The sequence below is a fragment of the Musca domestica genome, unplaced genomic scaffold (genome assembly GCF_030504385.1).
Source record: "Musca domestica strain aabys unplaced genomic scaffold, Musca_domestica.polishedcontigs.V.1.1 10, whole genome shotgun sequence".
NCBI lineage: Eukaryota > Metazoa > Arthropoda > Insecta > Diptera > Muscidae > Musca > Musca domestica.
Genome location: NW_026712115.1, coordinates 11,792,080 through 11,809,802, shown reverse-complemented (window position 1 = coordinate 11,809,802; position 17,723 = coordinate 11,792,080). Strand labels below are relative to the sequence as shown.

The following is a 17,723-nucleotide window of genomic DNA, read 5'->3' as shown; positions in this document are numbered from 1 at the left end:
AATAAAATGATTTGAACATAGCTTATCGTATTAAAGTAAAATTAAACTACACATCAATTTTTTCCAATTTTTGGGTAATTTAAATATTATGGAATTACAAAATATGTTCCAAATATATATAAAGTAAGCCAAAAAGTAATCAAAATTAATGCAAAAATATGAAATAACGAACAACTTAAAATTGAAAATTAACCCTATTTATTTCTATTGTGACCCATTGTGAGTTGTCGCTTCTTTTCCGAAAATGTCTTTTATACGCTGTAAATATGCAATTTTTTAGTTTATAATATTGTCTTTTCGTACCCAACAAAATACTCCTTTGAGGCCATTTTTGCATTATATTTTACATATTTTTTTTGTGATCTCAAATATATTGTATTTGAATATCAAAACATCTATATATTTAAATTTTTTAAAATAAAATAAACATGCACAAACTAATAAAAAATGATGTCCGCTTTTACTGGTTCTTAATAGAGTTGTGTCAATCTAGTTCATAGTTCAGCACACCAATTCCTAAAAGTATGAGTGATTTCATAAATTTCTCGTATTTCATATCACTCATACGCAGAATTTTCATACAAACGACCGGAGTTTACGGAGCTAAATAAGGAACTAGTTCGTTCCATCTCAACTCTTAAGTACCAATAGAAGCGACCAGCATTGTTGAAAACTTAAATTTGATCATAAGGCTCCAGCCTTAAAAACTCCTAAAATTTGGCGAGTGCGTTTTAGACCCTCTGTGTGTTAATACCCGAAAATTCTGAATATTGTTACCAAAAGTTTTATCCATAGTTTAAAGGCAACAAACCCTAAAAAATAGGTCAGCAGTGACAATTTCTTAAAATATTTATACAAAAATAAATAAATAAATAAATTCAATAGTGGCATATAAATACATCTTCTTCTTCCGATACCTTCCACAAAGTGTAGACATTTTAAAAAATCATTAATTTCGTATAATTAAAACGGGATCTTAGATTGGATCCAATATTTGTGCCTCTTAATACTACCTAAGGGGGTTAAACTGTATATCTTCTCAACATAATTTATAGACCAGATATATACTATGTGTGATAAATCATTCTCATCACCTTAATGCTTATACGGCCAAAAATCAGGTTTGGGATTTTTTGTATCGATTTATTTACTCATATCTGAATTAGAATGTAAACCACTGCTTCTGGCTCAAAAATCAAAAAATATAATGAGTAAGAAACGGCGTTATATACCCTCTACCATGTAAAAAAAATTAAATTATGAAAAGATCGATTGTCCACGAAGTTCCTAAACAGTTAAAAAATGTGACAAGGAATATCGATATACGAAAACCATTAAAATACTCGGATCAAAATATAACTATTTTTGCAAGGGAAATCTGTTTAAACATTGTGCTGAGATCTGCAAAATACCGAATCGAAGATGTATCGGTATAGGAACTGTATCCAAAACAAGAACACGTATTTGCACGTTTGGGAGTGAAACTATCCCGTAGATGGGTTTACTTCTCCACTCTTTTGTTTGGTTACTGATGTTTGAAAAATTAGAGTGAGAAACGCTCGAAATAGAGTAAGATTTTACTCTAAAAGTGAAATCGAGCGGCAAACATTTATTTGGCTTAATTTACTGCAGACTCAGGGAAGGGTCGTGTAAAAAGTTAATAAGGCAAAACAGTTAATAAGTCATAAGACAAAAAAGCAATAACACTTTGTTGGTACATATTGGTGACAGTTATCGTAACGTGATCGGTTTTATTTCGTTTGCATCTGTGGTTTAAGAAAATATATATACAAATACAAAAACTAAAAGTTTATGTGTCAAGAGTAGAATCAACTCGACTTCGAGCAAAATATGCTCGATCTTATTCAAGCTACATCGACAAATATAGGGTGTTCACGGATAAGTGAACATGTTTTTATAATAAAAGAGAATAGCGGGGCTACCTAGTGTAGATGAGAGGGATTTGTTAAATTGGGATCTTCTTAATACAGTCCACATGAAATAAGATAAGAAAATGTGGTGAGCAGACCTTCGAGTTAGAAATAAGTAATACAGAATTTTCAATTGCTGCATGTGTTATGGTGGAGTTAGATTATGGGATGTAATCTTTACTCAGAATGATAAGCAAGTGCAGCTTGTTTGCTTGCCACATGTGAGATAGCTATGCGTGTGTATGACCTCCCCCTAAGGTTTATGGTGGCATGGTGCATATGCATGTGTACGGTTGGTATCTATCTCTCTCTCATTTACACTTAATTATAATTTAGGTTAAGTCATACTATCACAACTAGTTCTTAAGAAATGTTTTTAATAAATAAATTCAGTGTCTTACAAACGCTCAAACGGAAAAGACGTTTGGTCTTTTAAATGATCCCAATTTACATTGGTCCACCGAGCCGGATCGGTAGAGGATAAATGTTGAAGAATTTGCCTTAACATCGAGGAAATTCTGTCAGGCTAAAATTGGTCTTCAAGAGTGGAAAATTACCGAGCTAAAACTACAGCTGGAATTGTTCCCATACAGAAGAAATTTATAAGCCAAATAAAAGGATGCTGAGTCAGAAGGAAACTTCAGCACAGAAGACTGTGGTGGCGGTGCACACCGAGGGGGCCTCATATTTGAAATCTTCAGACAGAAGGGGTGATGCATATGCCCAGGAGGACGAATCGGTGAAACGGCCGCCAATGATGAAACTAAAGGAAGAGGCTGTCACTCTTCTCGAAATGATGGGTACAATTATGGAAATAATGAGTACCTTAAAGACAGAAGAAGCCATAGAAGGCGTATTTGACTTCGCCAAAGAAAAAATTATGGACGCGGCAAGAGAAGTGATATCATATCCAGGCGTTCATAGGCGATTTTTAGAGATGCTTCTAAAGAAGTCCAAACTAGCCGCTGCTATCAGGGCAAGTCAGCCGAATGGGACAGCGAGGCTGTATTTGGAAGATGTTAAGGTCATCCTTAAAGTCACACAGGCTCTTAATGTGGAGACCAAAGAGAAAGTCCTTGGCTTGAAGAAACAAGTGGCCTACATAACATCCGAATTGGACAGCGAGCGAGAGGGGCGCGAAGCAGCAGTAGCCGTAATGAGAAAAATGGAAGGTGATATTAAGGAAATGGAGTTTGCCTTGATTTCACAGAAAGATGAAAAAGAAGATGCCCTCAAACTTGTCTCCAAATTGAAGGAGGAAGTCGAAAATGCTGTGTGTGTTATCGAGAATACCAAGGACAAATTACGAGCGGCTAAACAGGAGGCAGAACGCGAGGGCGAGGCATTGAAGGCGGTAATAAGACAACTTAGTGATGAGTTGTCTTGTGCAAAAACAGGACGACTTGCAGCTGCATCCGAACGTGACGGGTTGGCTGCAAATCTAGAAGCTGGTGAAGAAAAAGAAAGAAGGATATTTCTGCTGGAGGCTGAAATATTGCAACTAAAGGAAGAGTTGCTCATATCGCAGAAAGCATCCAAAATCGAGGCTGATGAATTGGCTGCAAAATTAGTGGTCAATATCAACGAAGATATGATGGTTGAAGAGGTTTATATGGAAGACCCAATTGCCGAAAGAGAATCAACTTTTGAAAAGGTAGATGAACAGCTCCCTGGAAAACTGGACACAGGGAGATTGGAAGAAGTCGAAGATAATCTATTTGCCAGCGAGATGAAAACTAAGAAGAAAAGCAATCTGCGTCGCTGGAATAATAAGATGCTAGAAGACGGTCAAGTTGTGATCAAGATGTCTAGTGGAAGTGGTGCAGCGAATAAAATACAAGCCGGAGTGACAGAAAATTATGAACACTGGAACGATAAACTGTCCAAAGTCGGTAAGATGGCGCTGCCAGAGAAGGATGAGAACTTTGATCACAGAAAGAAAACAACACATAAAATGGATTCAGCCTGGAAATTGAAGCCGGCAGACAAGGGAGGTGGAACCTTTAAGAGAGCCAGGCTGGATAGATGGAGGAGTTACTTGGGTGCTATAACTTAACTTCTTTTCTCTTAAAATGTCACTTCTATTAGATCAATTTTATTGTTCATATTTGTAATTTTTATATTTTATATGTATTTTTGCCCCTGCCAAGAATGTTCACGGATAAGTGAACATGTTTTTATAATAAAAGAGAATAGCGGGGCTACCTAGTGTAGATGAGAGGGATTTGTTAAATTGGGATCTTCTTAATACAGTCCACATGAAATAAGATAAGAAAATGTGGTGAGCAGACCTTCGAGTTAGAAATAAGTAATACAGAATTTTCAATTGCTGCATGTGTTATGGTGGAGTTAGATTATGGGATGTAATCTTTACTCAGAATGATAAGCAAGTGCAGCTTGTTTGCTTGCCACATGTGAGATAGCTATGCGTGTGTATGACCTCCCCCTAAGGTTTATGGTGGCATGGTGCATATGCATGTGTACGGTTGGTATCTATCTCTCTCTCATTTACACTTAATTATAATTTAGGTTAAGTCATATTATCACAACTAGTTCTTAAGAAATGTTTTTAATAAATAAATTCAGTGTCTTACAAACGCTCAAACGGAAAAGACGTTTGGTCTTTTAAATGATCCCAATTTACATAGGGTGAGATGAAAAATAAAGCCACTCGTCCGACAGCTGTTAAAATTATTCCAGTGACAGCTCATCATATTGTTTACAGGCGTACAAAAGCATTATAATGAGAATTTTCCAGAAAAAAAGTTATTCGTAATGGAATTCAAGCGTGATAGGGTAAGTGTACCAGTTGTCGGCACTTTTAGGATTTTCGCGTTTTTAATCGGTCACCATTCTGAGTAGAACTTTTCAATTATTACAAAGTTAATTTATTCAGATTCGAAATTTTGTATAGATTCTGCAATAATAAATAAAGTTTTAATAACTTTTTATTCAATTTCATAAATTTGTAGTTTTATTAAAACAGTGTTTTTTTTTGCCAGTAGTCGGCACCACTTGCTAATTGTCGCTATGGCATGTTCCAACAGTCGGCAAACCAATTTTTTTGTAAGAATAATTAATAATAATAAATTAATTCATTAAAATATAATATTTTTGTTTAGTTAAACTGATTCGACGTCTTTATTGTACTTTTCCTAAGAACATGGATTGTTGAGGACCTTCAAAGACAAAAATTTAATTTTTATTAGAATAAATCATCTTTTCTGAGCGAAATTGTGCACAAAGATAGCTGGCACTATATTTGACGTAAACAAAATACATTTATTTATAATAGTTTCATTTATTTGGGCTTAAAAATAAAAAGTGCCGACTTCTGGGACATGCCGAACTTAGGCACACTTACCTTAGTGTGATTTCTTTATATTTGGCTGGAAAACCACAAGTGGCTATCGATAGAGCACTCCAGCATTTAAATGTGAATCGCTCGTTACCGTGATAATGGTAGCGTAGCAGAAATGGTTCGAAAAGTAAAGAAGAGACTTGATCGAAAACTGCGACGCAGTGGCCGAAAAATGCTAAAAAGCTAAAAAGTTGCTTCGCTTGGTCTAACAAATCTAAACGTATTTTAAAATTTGATGCTATTTCCGACATTTTTTGCTTTCATTGAATAACATTTAAAAAAAATGTAAAAATTGTGGCGTTTGAATTTGTTGCATTTTTTTATATCACCCTGAATTCGGGAGCTATATCTCGATTTGAACCGATTCTCACCCATTTCAAAAGGGTTCGTCCTTGGTCAAACAAATATTGTTTTCAAAATTTCATCTCAAACGGATAATTAAAGCGGTATGCATTTTGTTCACAAAAACACATGGACTGACATGCATAAATCGACTCAGAAAGTGATTCTATGAAGATCCTCAAAAGTAGCTATGGGTCTATCCCACTTCCTTCTCCGTGTTACAAACAAATGCACAGAGATAATAAAAAATGATGCTCTAAAAATGTCAAATTACGTCTGGCTGTGCCGAAATATTTAAAACACCCAAAATATGTTCATATATAAACCGGTCCAATATAGGTCAAGTCCCGAAGCTCAACATAATAGTCTCTATCTTGTTTCCAAGGGCAGACAGACAGGCAGGCGAACATAGCTAAATCGACTTAGAATTTTATACGAATCAATGTATTGCAAATGTAGTTAATTCCATTTGTGGTGCAGGTTACATTTGTTTCATTAAAAATGACTAAGGTGGCATAACATTTGGACTTTATCAAACTTGAATCGGCTCCCCGGTATAAAGCGGTAACCATATCTGCCTGCAATATAAAAGTGTTTATAAAATTTTTAAGCTCAATTTTTAAACTTTAAAATTCATAGGTGTTACATTGCGAGTCCTTCGAATTTATTTTGCTAAGTAGAGCTATGAGATGCATCCCTTGCACGCACGGGCCTTGCACGGGCCTGCTGCAAAGTCAAAGTATTGCTGACATTTTAAGCTATCCAAAATCATACAATATGTGTCAATAATAGTTCAGGGGTAAAGATTATACGTCGAAAAAAGCTTCCTTTACTCAACCCAAGATGAATTTTGGAAATATAGTCCTTGAAATGCAAATATATGCAACAAATTTGCAACTTTACATCTCAACAAATGACATCGCATCATGTTCAAAGTTAAAGTTCTTGCCGTCCGCTCTATACCAGTCATAGCATATGTATTACCATTTAGCATTTTTATACCCTCCACCATAGTATGGAGGGTATACTAGGTTTGTCATTCCGTTTGTAACAGCTCGAAATATACATTTTAGACCCCACAAAGTATATATATTCTTGATCAGCATGAAATACTAGTCATGTCCTTCCGTCTGTTCGTCTATCCGTCTGTCCGTTGAAATCACTCTAGGTTCCGAAGGAATTGAAGTAGATTGATAAAATTATACTAAAATGTATATTATGTCTGCAGGACTTTTGGTATTGAAAAAGGGCCAAAACGTGGACCTAGTTTTTGTATAGCCCCCATATAACGGTACCTCCCGATATTCGGTACTTTGTGGATTTTAGTGACATTATTCACCGGAATTCTTTCAAATTTGGTATTTGATGTTCGTAATGGATGCTACAGCCTGTGACAGGAGATTGTCTGTGCAGCTCCACGTCTTCGTATAGGCCCCATATAACGGTACCTCCCGATATGCGGTATTTTGGTGATTTTCGCTACATTATTCACCGATTTTTTGTAAGTTTCATATTTGAATATTGTAATGGCTTATGACAAAAGTTACCTATGCAGGCCCATGTCGTCGTATATACCGTAAATAACAGCTACATTCGGTATTTTTAGGATTTTAACAGAATCTCTTACGGATTTTATTGTTTTTAAGAATTCCCAAATTCGTTTCAAATGGTGGAGGGTATTCAAAGTGCGGCCTGGCCGAACTTACAGCTTTTTTACTTGTTTTTACTATCAGTATGCATTTTTAAAATCACATCCTAATTTCCACCCTAAATTCTCGGTACCAAATTTCAAAATATTTTTTAGTACGACAACCCCATTGCATATGTCTCTTAAACTCTATAATACCCAAAGAATGTTCATAACCTTATAATACGAATTGGCAAAAATCCAGTATTTCCTCCCCCCCCTCGACGGAAAATAATACAGAGAAGCATTCTGTCGTTTTGAAATTTTAGACATTTATATTAACTGCAGTACGTTTGGTATTGAAAATGCGACATATCGGTCACATTTAGCTATATGGGGGCTCATATTGTAGCTGATTCTTTAGATTTTTTGTTCTGTAATAATTTTAAAAAGTTTTTCCGAAAGACGAATTCCATTTTTTAAATTATCTTCGTTTTTGCGAATTGTGTGCGACGTAAAGACCTAGGACGTACAGACCGCATCAACAGTGTTGTACTTTTAGAATCCTTAAAGTAGAATTATCAAAAATCAGGCTTTCTCGCACCCCTTTTCCCAACAAATGTGTACACTTTTTCGAATGACGTTTCCTCAAAACTGCCATTATTACAATAATGATCTCTTAATTCCAAATACGTATACAGAATGATACCAAAAAGTAAAATTTTAGAAATCCTGTTTCTGAGAATAATTCTACTTTTGTTAAACAAAACATATTTTAAAAACTGTTTTAAATCGAATTGCCATACATCCTGCTCTTTTCGAGCCTTAAGTCCGAAGTCCAGTTACCAAGAAAAGGTATAAAATTAAGAAAGTATTTGTTCTGTATAACAAGGTTTATAATTGTAGCTATATTTCTTTATCATGTGTCCCTAAATAAAAATTTCAATATTTAATATTGAACTTTGCAAATCTGGAATCCTATTCTTATATCTTTTCGCGGGGAACAATTATGTAGTTCCGATTGAAATAATTACACCCAACTTAGACTACAATAACGTAAACCACGCGTATAACGCCAAAAAGGTCATATGGCACAAATGTAAAACAAAAATCCAATTTATTTTCTTTAAGAAAAAACTATGCTTAATATTTTAGTTCTCCCTATAATTTTTGTTTAACTTTTTATTTCAATATTAAATTTTTTACCCATTCAAGTGTTAACTAAAGTTTCTTCTTTAAAACAAAAAACAAACTCCTAGTAGTTCTTTCGTTCCAAGTTTTTTTTTATTTCCAACGAATTCACATAGTCGTTGCTAACGAATGTTCTACCCATATCGCAAATCATACTTATCGATATACAACAACAACAACAGCAAAAGCAATAACATTTGAATATTTTAAAAGTTTTTCCATTCGAAAACCCTCAGCATCCAACTTTCCACTATGAGGTGGTTTGTTTTTCGATTACAAGACAAACCAAAAGAAGACCTTTATCAAATTTTGTTACAAAATAAACACTTCACCTGATATTCAAATACTCCGGATGTTTGTTTAATCCCTTCTTCCACCATGCCGAGCAAGCAGAGCAGAGAAGCAGAGGTAGGAGAGAGAGAAAAAAGTTATCTTCGGTTCATATGCAAAGCAACAGGGCAAAACAAAAATAAAACCTCAAATGCAGGATGGAATGATACGTAAATTGATAAAAGTTAATGGAATCGCTTATGAAGCCATATCCGGACCCACACATCATCCACACTGTGCAAACTAAAAAGATGAAGTGTCTTCCACTTGGTGATCTCTGGCAAGGTTTATGCGAGCGAGATAAGTAACGAAAACATTCCACTTCAATATTATTTCGTCGAAATGAAAAATAAATATGAATTTGAATATCAATTATTGAGCCGGAGGAGAAATTAGCAAAATGTGTTGGAAGGCAAAAAAAAAACCAAAAAGTCTCCGACATTTTTGTAGCCTCCAAATAAGTTTGAGCCCAGATAAATCGTTTAATAAATATTAATATGTGTGTGTAAATATTAGGTACAGAAGTTTTAATTCACTGTGAAATTCTTATTAAGAAGAGCATGAATTTATTAATTTTAATTTCAAGGTCAATTCAGGAAAGGTGATATACAAGTGCAAAGGTTGGGTTCTGTATCATCGTGTACCGCTTTTGGTTTATTATTGCAAATCCGGAATAAGGGTAAAATATATATGGAAGCTATACTTCAACCTGGATTAAGTTGAAGCCGTATCAACAGAATACCTTTGATGAATCACTAACATGAAATCAGACAGAAGTCTCAATTTTAGTAAATTATATATTTTTAACAAACTATCAACAGCAACCATTCATTTTTTTTCATAATTTTTGATAATATGGAATATATTCTGGATGTTCTCTGCACAATTGGGTTTAAAGAGTTCTAAATTAAGTACATTTTATTCGTCATCTTATAACAATTATTTTGGATTTCTAAAAACATTTTCCAATGACGAATTTAAAAGTTCGCACCACCTTAACACATTATTTAGTAATTTTGTATCTATAGTAAAAAAAATAATAATAATAATTTTAGGAATATAGTGCTTTAATTGAAATCAAAGTACGTATGTTTTTATCTTTATATCCTCTGTCATGTTCAAGATACTTTTTGTACACTTATGGTGTACGTTTTCGAAACGAAATCTTTACTTCGACCCTTAATATTAAAAGCCATCCCACACCGAATTTCAGATTATATATAAAAGGTAACTGTACTTTTTTGTTGATTTCTATAAAAATCAAATAACCATATATCCAATAACCCAGAAATTCTACAATGCCAAATGTTGGAATTTCTAATTCAATCGACCCATTGAAACGTTCATAGCTTTATAATGGGAGTTTGTAAAAATTACGTCCCATTTCGATCGTCGACATAAAGAGTGACACTCAAAGTTCTACGGTCTACCGATCGCATAATAACAGTGTGGTAGCATTTAGTACTTCTAGAACCCGTAAAGTAATATTTTAAAATAAAATCACGCCTTTTAACAATCCTTCATATCATCTGTGTATACTCTACCAAATAATGTTTCCCTTACAATAAAGATCTATCCATTTCCATTTAAGAACGTATACATTTGGTACAAAAAAATACATTTTAGAAATCTAGATTGTGAGAATAGTAAAGTAATTTGTTACTACCCAAAATTCAGGAATTACAAATTATATTTCGAAAGTTATGCTAACATCCCCAGTCAAATTTACATTTCAAATTTCAGAATTATTGCTCCAACAGCACAGTAGCAGTACCATTTGGTATTAACTACTGAAAATTCCACCTATATGCCATCTTTTGCAGGAATCATATTTGATAAGTTACAGAATTTTTACTCCAGGACACATTTTAGGACATTTCAGTATTTAGCTCTAATAAATACTAAAAACGTTTCACTGCAGTTAAATTTAACAATTTAGTTCTTCTCAATCAGTCCTAAAGTATGAAATACGTGTGCTCTTTAGTACATCTTTAGTACAAATTAAACAAAAGAAAACTTATTTAATTTTTATCTAACTTTTAATATTTGGAATTTTAACTCAGAAGCCCAATTTCTAGTACTTTTAATACGAAAAATATGAATAGGGCGTTGATGTTATCAAGATTACATAATTGTTAACCTATGCTTGGCTGATTCACTGATTGAATCGGCTGAAACTAGAATCTTGAAACTATGATGGGGAAACCTTGGGACGCACGTGAGAAATAAGACTTTTTTTTTGAAAATTTGTACTAAAGCTTCGTACTGGGAGCTGCTAAAGCTCTGATTTTTTATAGTTTTCTCAAATCAAATATACCTGTACTAAAAGTGTACGAAAAGTTCTGAAAAGTATTAAATATATTACAAATTGTGTAGAACGATCGGAAAGATCAACATGTCTGAGTTTGACTTTGTGTGTCTGTGATAATCAGGAACTTGTTAGGATACAAGTGTACAAAAATTAGTAAAATATACTAAATAGTACGAAGCGGCCACGAAAAGCAAAATGCCTGAAATATTCTAAATAGATTTGGCTATGTTAAAAAAAATAATAGAAAATATTTTGGAAATACGTTTCAAAAGGACACAAAAAGTTTGAAGAGGTACAAAAGAGGCACAAAAAGCTGCATTTCTGAGTTTTTGTGTATGCGTTTGTCCATGGTAAACAAAAGTTGAACGAAAGCGATATTGGCATTTCGAATTCAACGGCTACGAAAAGTACAAAAGCGTACTTAATATTGTACGCTAAATTAAATAAATGTTGAAAATTAAAATAAGGATCGTAAGCGATGTCATTTCATAAATGGTATACCGAATAAGATTGTTAAAATTCGCACAGAAATAGTACAAAACGGAAAAAGGGTACTAAATACTGTGCTATTCGTATAGGCTCACTACAAAGAATAAGAACTCTTGATTTTTTCATATAGTTTTCGCTGCAATGGACAAAATCGTATACGACAAATATTTTCGTACTCAAAGGTACTAAATTTTGTACCATCGGCCTTGAGCTACAGGGAGGAGCTGAAACTCTGTTCTTTGATGTACAGAAAGGGGGTTTTAAACTTAGTCCTAAAAGGTTACAAAAAGTAGTAAACAATTATTAAATATTAAACATATGTTATGTTTTTTCGGGAAGAGCCAGAGCTCTGATATCAAAATATCGATTATTAAAAAATTAGATTAAGAAACAGTGGTCTTAGAGCTGTTTCATAACTCTGAAGTTAGAATCGCGGAGAAATCTGTCGGTTTCCACCAAAAAAACTCGTTTCACATTGTAGTTGTTGAAGTTGCGTGAGTGTGTGAGACCTGTGTTGGAATGGAAAAGACTAGTTAGAGTATTAACGTCTTTATATCCATTCAGGCGATTAAAAGGGACTGAAGACTTACAAAAATCACAAAATTTGAAAAGTTTTTATTTTTAATAAAAAAGCCCAAACGCTACCAAAATAACCAATATTGTGTAGCCTTTTCGACTTTTCAATACTTTGATACCGACCTCCGACAAACTCACTCGAATTTGTACAAAAACACTCGAATTCGAGCGAGTGCAGAACAAATGGAGCAAACTCAATTTTTCGATGTCATTTGAATATGAGTGAGCATATTTTCCTTTTTTTAGGAGCAAAAGAGGTTTTTGTTTAGGAGCAAAGTTCGTTCGAAATTCAGAAGATTCTACTCTTGCCGAGTACTCTGGTTTTTGTCATACCATTGTTGTATTTCTATGTATGCGTATTTTTCTGTACATGAATACCCCAAGATGATTTGTAATAATTATCGCCGTATATATGAGTTGTAATAAAGTATAAAAGTTCGCGTTCGACAGCGACTTACAAATATTAATAAACATTTGAGTTCGATTAATCGCGAAACTTGCCCCATTTATATATTTTTCTACAAATTACAATGTTCATTTCAATACTTACACCAAACAGTAGCGGCCAGAATCACAATGGCAACAACAATTAAGCCAATATTTGACAATAATTTAACCATGAAGGCCGATGACGTATTGAATGGCTTACTGGAGCACTTCTGCAGCGTTGTTGAGCCAAGGACGGGAATCTGTAATGAAGTGAATAAAAAAAAGAATAAGAGAATAAATGAGTATTTACTGGAAATGATAATGACGCTGCAATCAGATAAGACCATGGCACGAGGCACGAGGCAGGACAACAAAAGATTCGATGGTTCAATAAAAATTAATTCTCTTCGACAGCTGCCCTGAGTAGCGGAGTCACCATCGACCAACGAAAAACAAATTTCATTTTTTATGAATTATGACTGGCGAATAAAGAAAAATTCGACCAATAATCGAAATGGCCGCCGTACAAAAGTGTATTATGGCGAAGGACACATGGACTTAACTTATCCTTTGACCGTGTATACATCTATGTCATCGATTAAATAAACTTCCGCTTGGTATTGTCCTTTAATTTCTGTTTTCGTTTTGTTTGTTTGCTTCGTTTTGTTGGTGTTGGAGATGGTGTTGCTATTGTTGTTGTCTTACTTTATATTACAACACAAATTGCATGCTTCCGTTTCCGCCACACAAAAAAAGGAGCACACAAACGAAACAAGGGCAGAAAGCAGAGAGAACAAGGCAGTGTGAGATGGGAAGAAACCAAATAAACATTGGCAATAACAAAGAAATTTACACAGCGCTGCACAAATGCCAATGCACAATGCAATAACGAACCGGGCGAACAACAAATGAATACAATGCAACGCAACGCAACGCTAGGTCAGCCAACTAGACCAACCGACCAACACTAGCTCATGTTAAGGGCTCCGTGAACAGATCAGCTGGCACTTCTTTTTTTTTTTTTGGCGGGGAATCAGTCCTTTAACAATAAGTGGCATGGTGAACTGGAAATCACGCACGAACTTGCAGTTCAAACAAAACAAATACCCACAATAATCAATGAACGGCACATTTATCTTTACACAAGATATTATCCGGCAAGTATGGGTATGAGGGTCGATTATCAAATTTGTCTACGACGGATGGTGGAAGTGAATAGGAAAGATATAAAACACTACAAAGGTTTTTTTTGAAAATTCGAAAATTTGGTACGAAAACCAATGTAGGAAAGTAAGTTTGATTTATGAAGGTGGTTTACGAAATGTGTACTAAGCGTGCGAACAATTTGGTTTAGGGTGAACGGATGAAGCTTTTTATCTATTGGTGTCCATGTCGATGGTAGGATTTTGTGCCCTCACCATAGTATGGAAGGGTACATTAACTTTGTGATTCCGTTTGTAACACCTCGAAATATACATTTTAGACGCCACAAAGTCAGCGTACAATTCTATGTCGATTTAAGATGGTCCGTCCGTCTATCCGCCTATCCGTCTGTGAAATCACTCTAGCTTCCGAATGAAATGAAGTATCTTGTTAAAATGTTACTCAAATATATGTCCGCAGGACTTTTGGTATATATGGTACCTTCCTATTTTCGGTATTTTGATGATTTTAGCGACATTATTCACCGGAATTGTTTAAAATTTGGCATTTGAAGTTCGTAATAGATACTACAGCCCATGGCAGAAAAATGTCTGTGCAGGTCCACGGTTTGGTATTGCCCCATATAATGGTACCTCCCTATATTCGTTATTTTGATGATTTTAACTACATTGTTCACCGATATTTTTTCGTATTTGAATATTGCAATGGCTTATGACAAAAGTTGTCTATGCAGGTCCACGTCGTCGTATAGACCCAAATATAACGGCTACATTCGGTATTTATAAGATTATAACAGCATTTTTAACGATAAATTCGTTCCAAATGGTGTTGGACCCGGCCGAACAGTTTATTCTGGTATCGGACATCGCTTACATCGTGCGATTTAACACCTTTAGACAATTTTGGTGGGGCTATATTACAGTTCATGTCTATACAAACAGACCCGCTTCAACTGACGCATTAGAAGGCAAAATTGAATATTTTGTTCGAGAGATACCGGCCGATCACCCATTAAAACAAATACTAATTTCTATAAACAATATTTGTTGAATATTTTGACTTGTTAAAATTGCGACGAAAGGGAGTTTCCAATCATATTTTCAAAATGGACCAAAACGACTTATTTGTTGACTCTCCTGAGGCTTAGAATTTTCGACCAAAATAATTCTCGTGTTTTTACCTACGATATAAGAAATATTAGCTCGAAGATTAGAAAAAAATTTGGAAGTGTTGCATAGTGTAATTGTCCATTGAGGTCCACGTTTTTACATAACCCCTATTAATAGAACAGCAAATTCGTAATACATTACAAGTTAGGACAGACCATTTTTTATTTCTTTTTTTCGCAATCATTTTAGTTTCGAAATGGGTTCATGTTTGGGTATGGCACCCCCAAGACGACTCCGCTCGATTTTAGCAACTTTGAAGGGTTTGATCCTGTTTTCCAACGAATTTGTTCACAAATTCAAATATCAGTCGGTGTTCCTAAATACATATACCTCAGCATTTAACTGAAAATTTTATGTTTTCAGGGAGATTCGCTCCTGACTTAGTGTTACATAACCAGTTAGAACGATTCATTGGGTGGCCCTCAGCATTTGACCATTTATGTTACCCTTTCTAGTGGAACGAAATAATATATTGGACCAAAATGTCCCAAATTTTCAGTAGATCTAGTGTTAGTAAAAATATGGCAATGTGTGAAGTTGGAAAAAAAGTGGTGCATAAATTCGATTTTTTTTAAAGTTGTCATTATTACTTTTTTGATCTTCACTTATTATTATAATTATTTGTTATATGCAAAATCTAACTAATCTCACCGCGGAACAAGTTTTAACTAGAAATTTTTTAAAGTTTTGTGGCAGACCGTTATGTTCCATTATCATTGGACCTATATTTTCAATTTTCGCGCTAGCTCCACTATAGCCGAAAATATTGGAATGTGAACGAGTTATAATTTGTCAAATTTTTACCACTTTTTTACGGGAGGTTCATGAATTAGTGAACCAATATTGTCCATTCCTCGGATCTATTATTTTTATGAAGCACATTTTGGTCACAGTGGGGGCATAAATTGGTTTACGTGTATGTAAGGGCGGGCACTCATCAAGCAGTTCTATCCATTTATAGGTATTTCAAGGAGGCATTTAGGTATTTTTATGAGAATAGATTCATTTCAATCTACAATTACAAAAGTGTTGGTCCATGTGAAGTTACCAACCCGGTTATTTTGCCACAAACGTATTGGCATACGGACATATCCAACTATTTCCTTTCCCCTTTTTTTTGGTTCAGATTAAAGAAATATTGTTAATTTGCTTAACAGCAAAAGCAATCTAGTGTATGGGCCACAAAATATGTTGGAATTTTTTAAATCGTGATTTCATTTTTTTCGATTTTCACATTTTTCGCCACAAAAAAACGAGTGATGCATTTAACACAAAGTAATTAAAATACTTATGAAACCAATACAAACAGTTTCAGATTTTTATAAAGACCAGCTTTCAATCCAATTTCCAAAACTTGAATTCATAAATAACAATTTTCCCTCTCCACATCACTTTTTGCACGCACATGCACATAACATATGCATGTGTAACGTGCTTGTATGTGTACGAGTGTATACAACTAGTTTTTCTATAAAGAAATGCATCACATATGTATGTATTAAGATTTACCAGGGTGGCATTGCCTCTTTGTGGCGTTGCAGAGCTCTTTTTTTTTGGCCAACAGAGGCAGCAACTGAGATTACAAGGACAATAGTCAGCACATCAAGCAGCCAATATAGAACAGTAAAACTGGCTGACCGACTGATGGCCAAACCACACACAGCCATACATATGTTGCATTCACTAACCAACCAACGGACCAGTAACAACAACAAAAGCCATCATCTTTGTTCAATTCGTATCTCTTCACTGTACGCAGCAAGTGGTTAACTTTATTAATCGAAATTTTTGTTTGTTTTTTTTTTTTTTGTATTTTGTGTTTTTCTTTTTTCTTCTTTCTCCTGTCTGTACTGATGACGAGGAGCAAAAAGAAACCAAATTACACAATATTGATGAGATGAGATTTGCAATCTGGACAGGGCTAGGGTTAACACAACGCAATGGGGAGAAAGGCGGATGAAATGCGAATAAAAATGATATTGTAAGTTGTGGCAGCTTTCGCCAATAGTCAATCGTAGCCACTGACTGCAGTGGCAACTAACTACGTATTGGTTAGTTGGTTTGGCCGGTTGGCTGGTTGCTCTGCTCTGCTCTGCGCCCTGTGTTTTGCCAATTTTTTGTTTTCGTTTGTGGTGCTGGTGGTGTTGCAAGCGTAATGCTTGTCCGTCGGTCGGTCAGTCGATCAATTGGTGGGGCATGCGACGGCAGGCAAGAGCCGTTGCAGCCAGCAAACTGTTGTTCAGGGACATATTTCGAATCACCGAAAATCCTTTGATTGTCTTTCCATAATAAGTTCCCTTTTGTTTGAGAGCACTACAATTCCCGTCTGGCTCTGCTGCCGCTGCAGCTACCGCTCCGCCCACTATCAGTCATGGCTCAGTGACCGACGAAGAAGTCTTTGCAATTACATTTCATTCCATTTCACTTCACAGATTTGGAAAATGGTCAGCAATTGCAAAGGGAAACGAATCATGTCTTTCGTCTGTGCATTTGTGTATGTGTGTGGTATGTATGTATGGATGTATGACTGTGTCTGTGACAAATTTGTTGTCATATTTCCTTGCACACACAAAAGAGGAATAAGGAGATGCAACATGAAGAGAAGAGCTAGCCAGCCAGGCATTTCGGTGATGGACAGCAGCAACTGGACAAACAGCTGCAGCAGCTGCACAGAAGTGATTTGTCTTGGTCTTTGTGTGTGTCATCCATGCCCCAATTATATTTAAATTGAATCTTTTTACATTGTAATTGCAATATTTAGCAATAAATATCGTCGTAGTCTTCGTCGGAAGTGAAACTATAA

The 17,723-nt window shown here is 35.0% G+C and overlaps 1 protein-coding gene across 1 annotated transcript in view; it reads right to left on the bottom strand.

The window, feature by feature from the left end:
• The window catches only part of LOC101891849 (nuclear pore membrane glycoprotein 210), a 159,779-nt gene that overhangs the window by 32,295 nt on the left and 109,761 nt on the right, over positions 1 to 17,723 (bottom strand). The window contains exon 22 of the mRNA XM_005192007.4: positions 12,709 to 12,847. Within this exon, the coding sequence (XP_005192064.1) occupies positions 12,709 to 12,847 (139 nt within the window). The remainder of the gene's footprint in view (positions 1 to 12,708; positions 12,848 to 17,723) is intronic.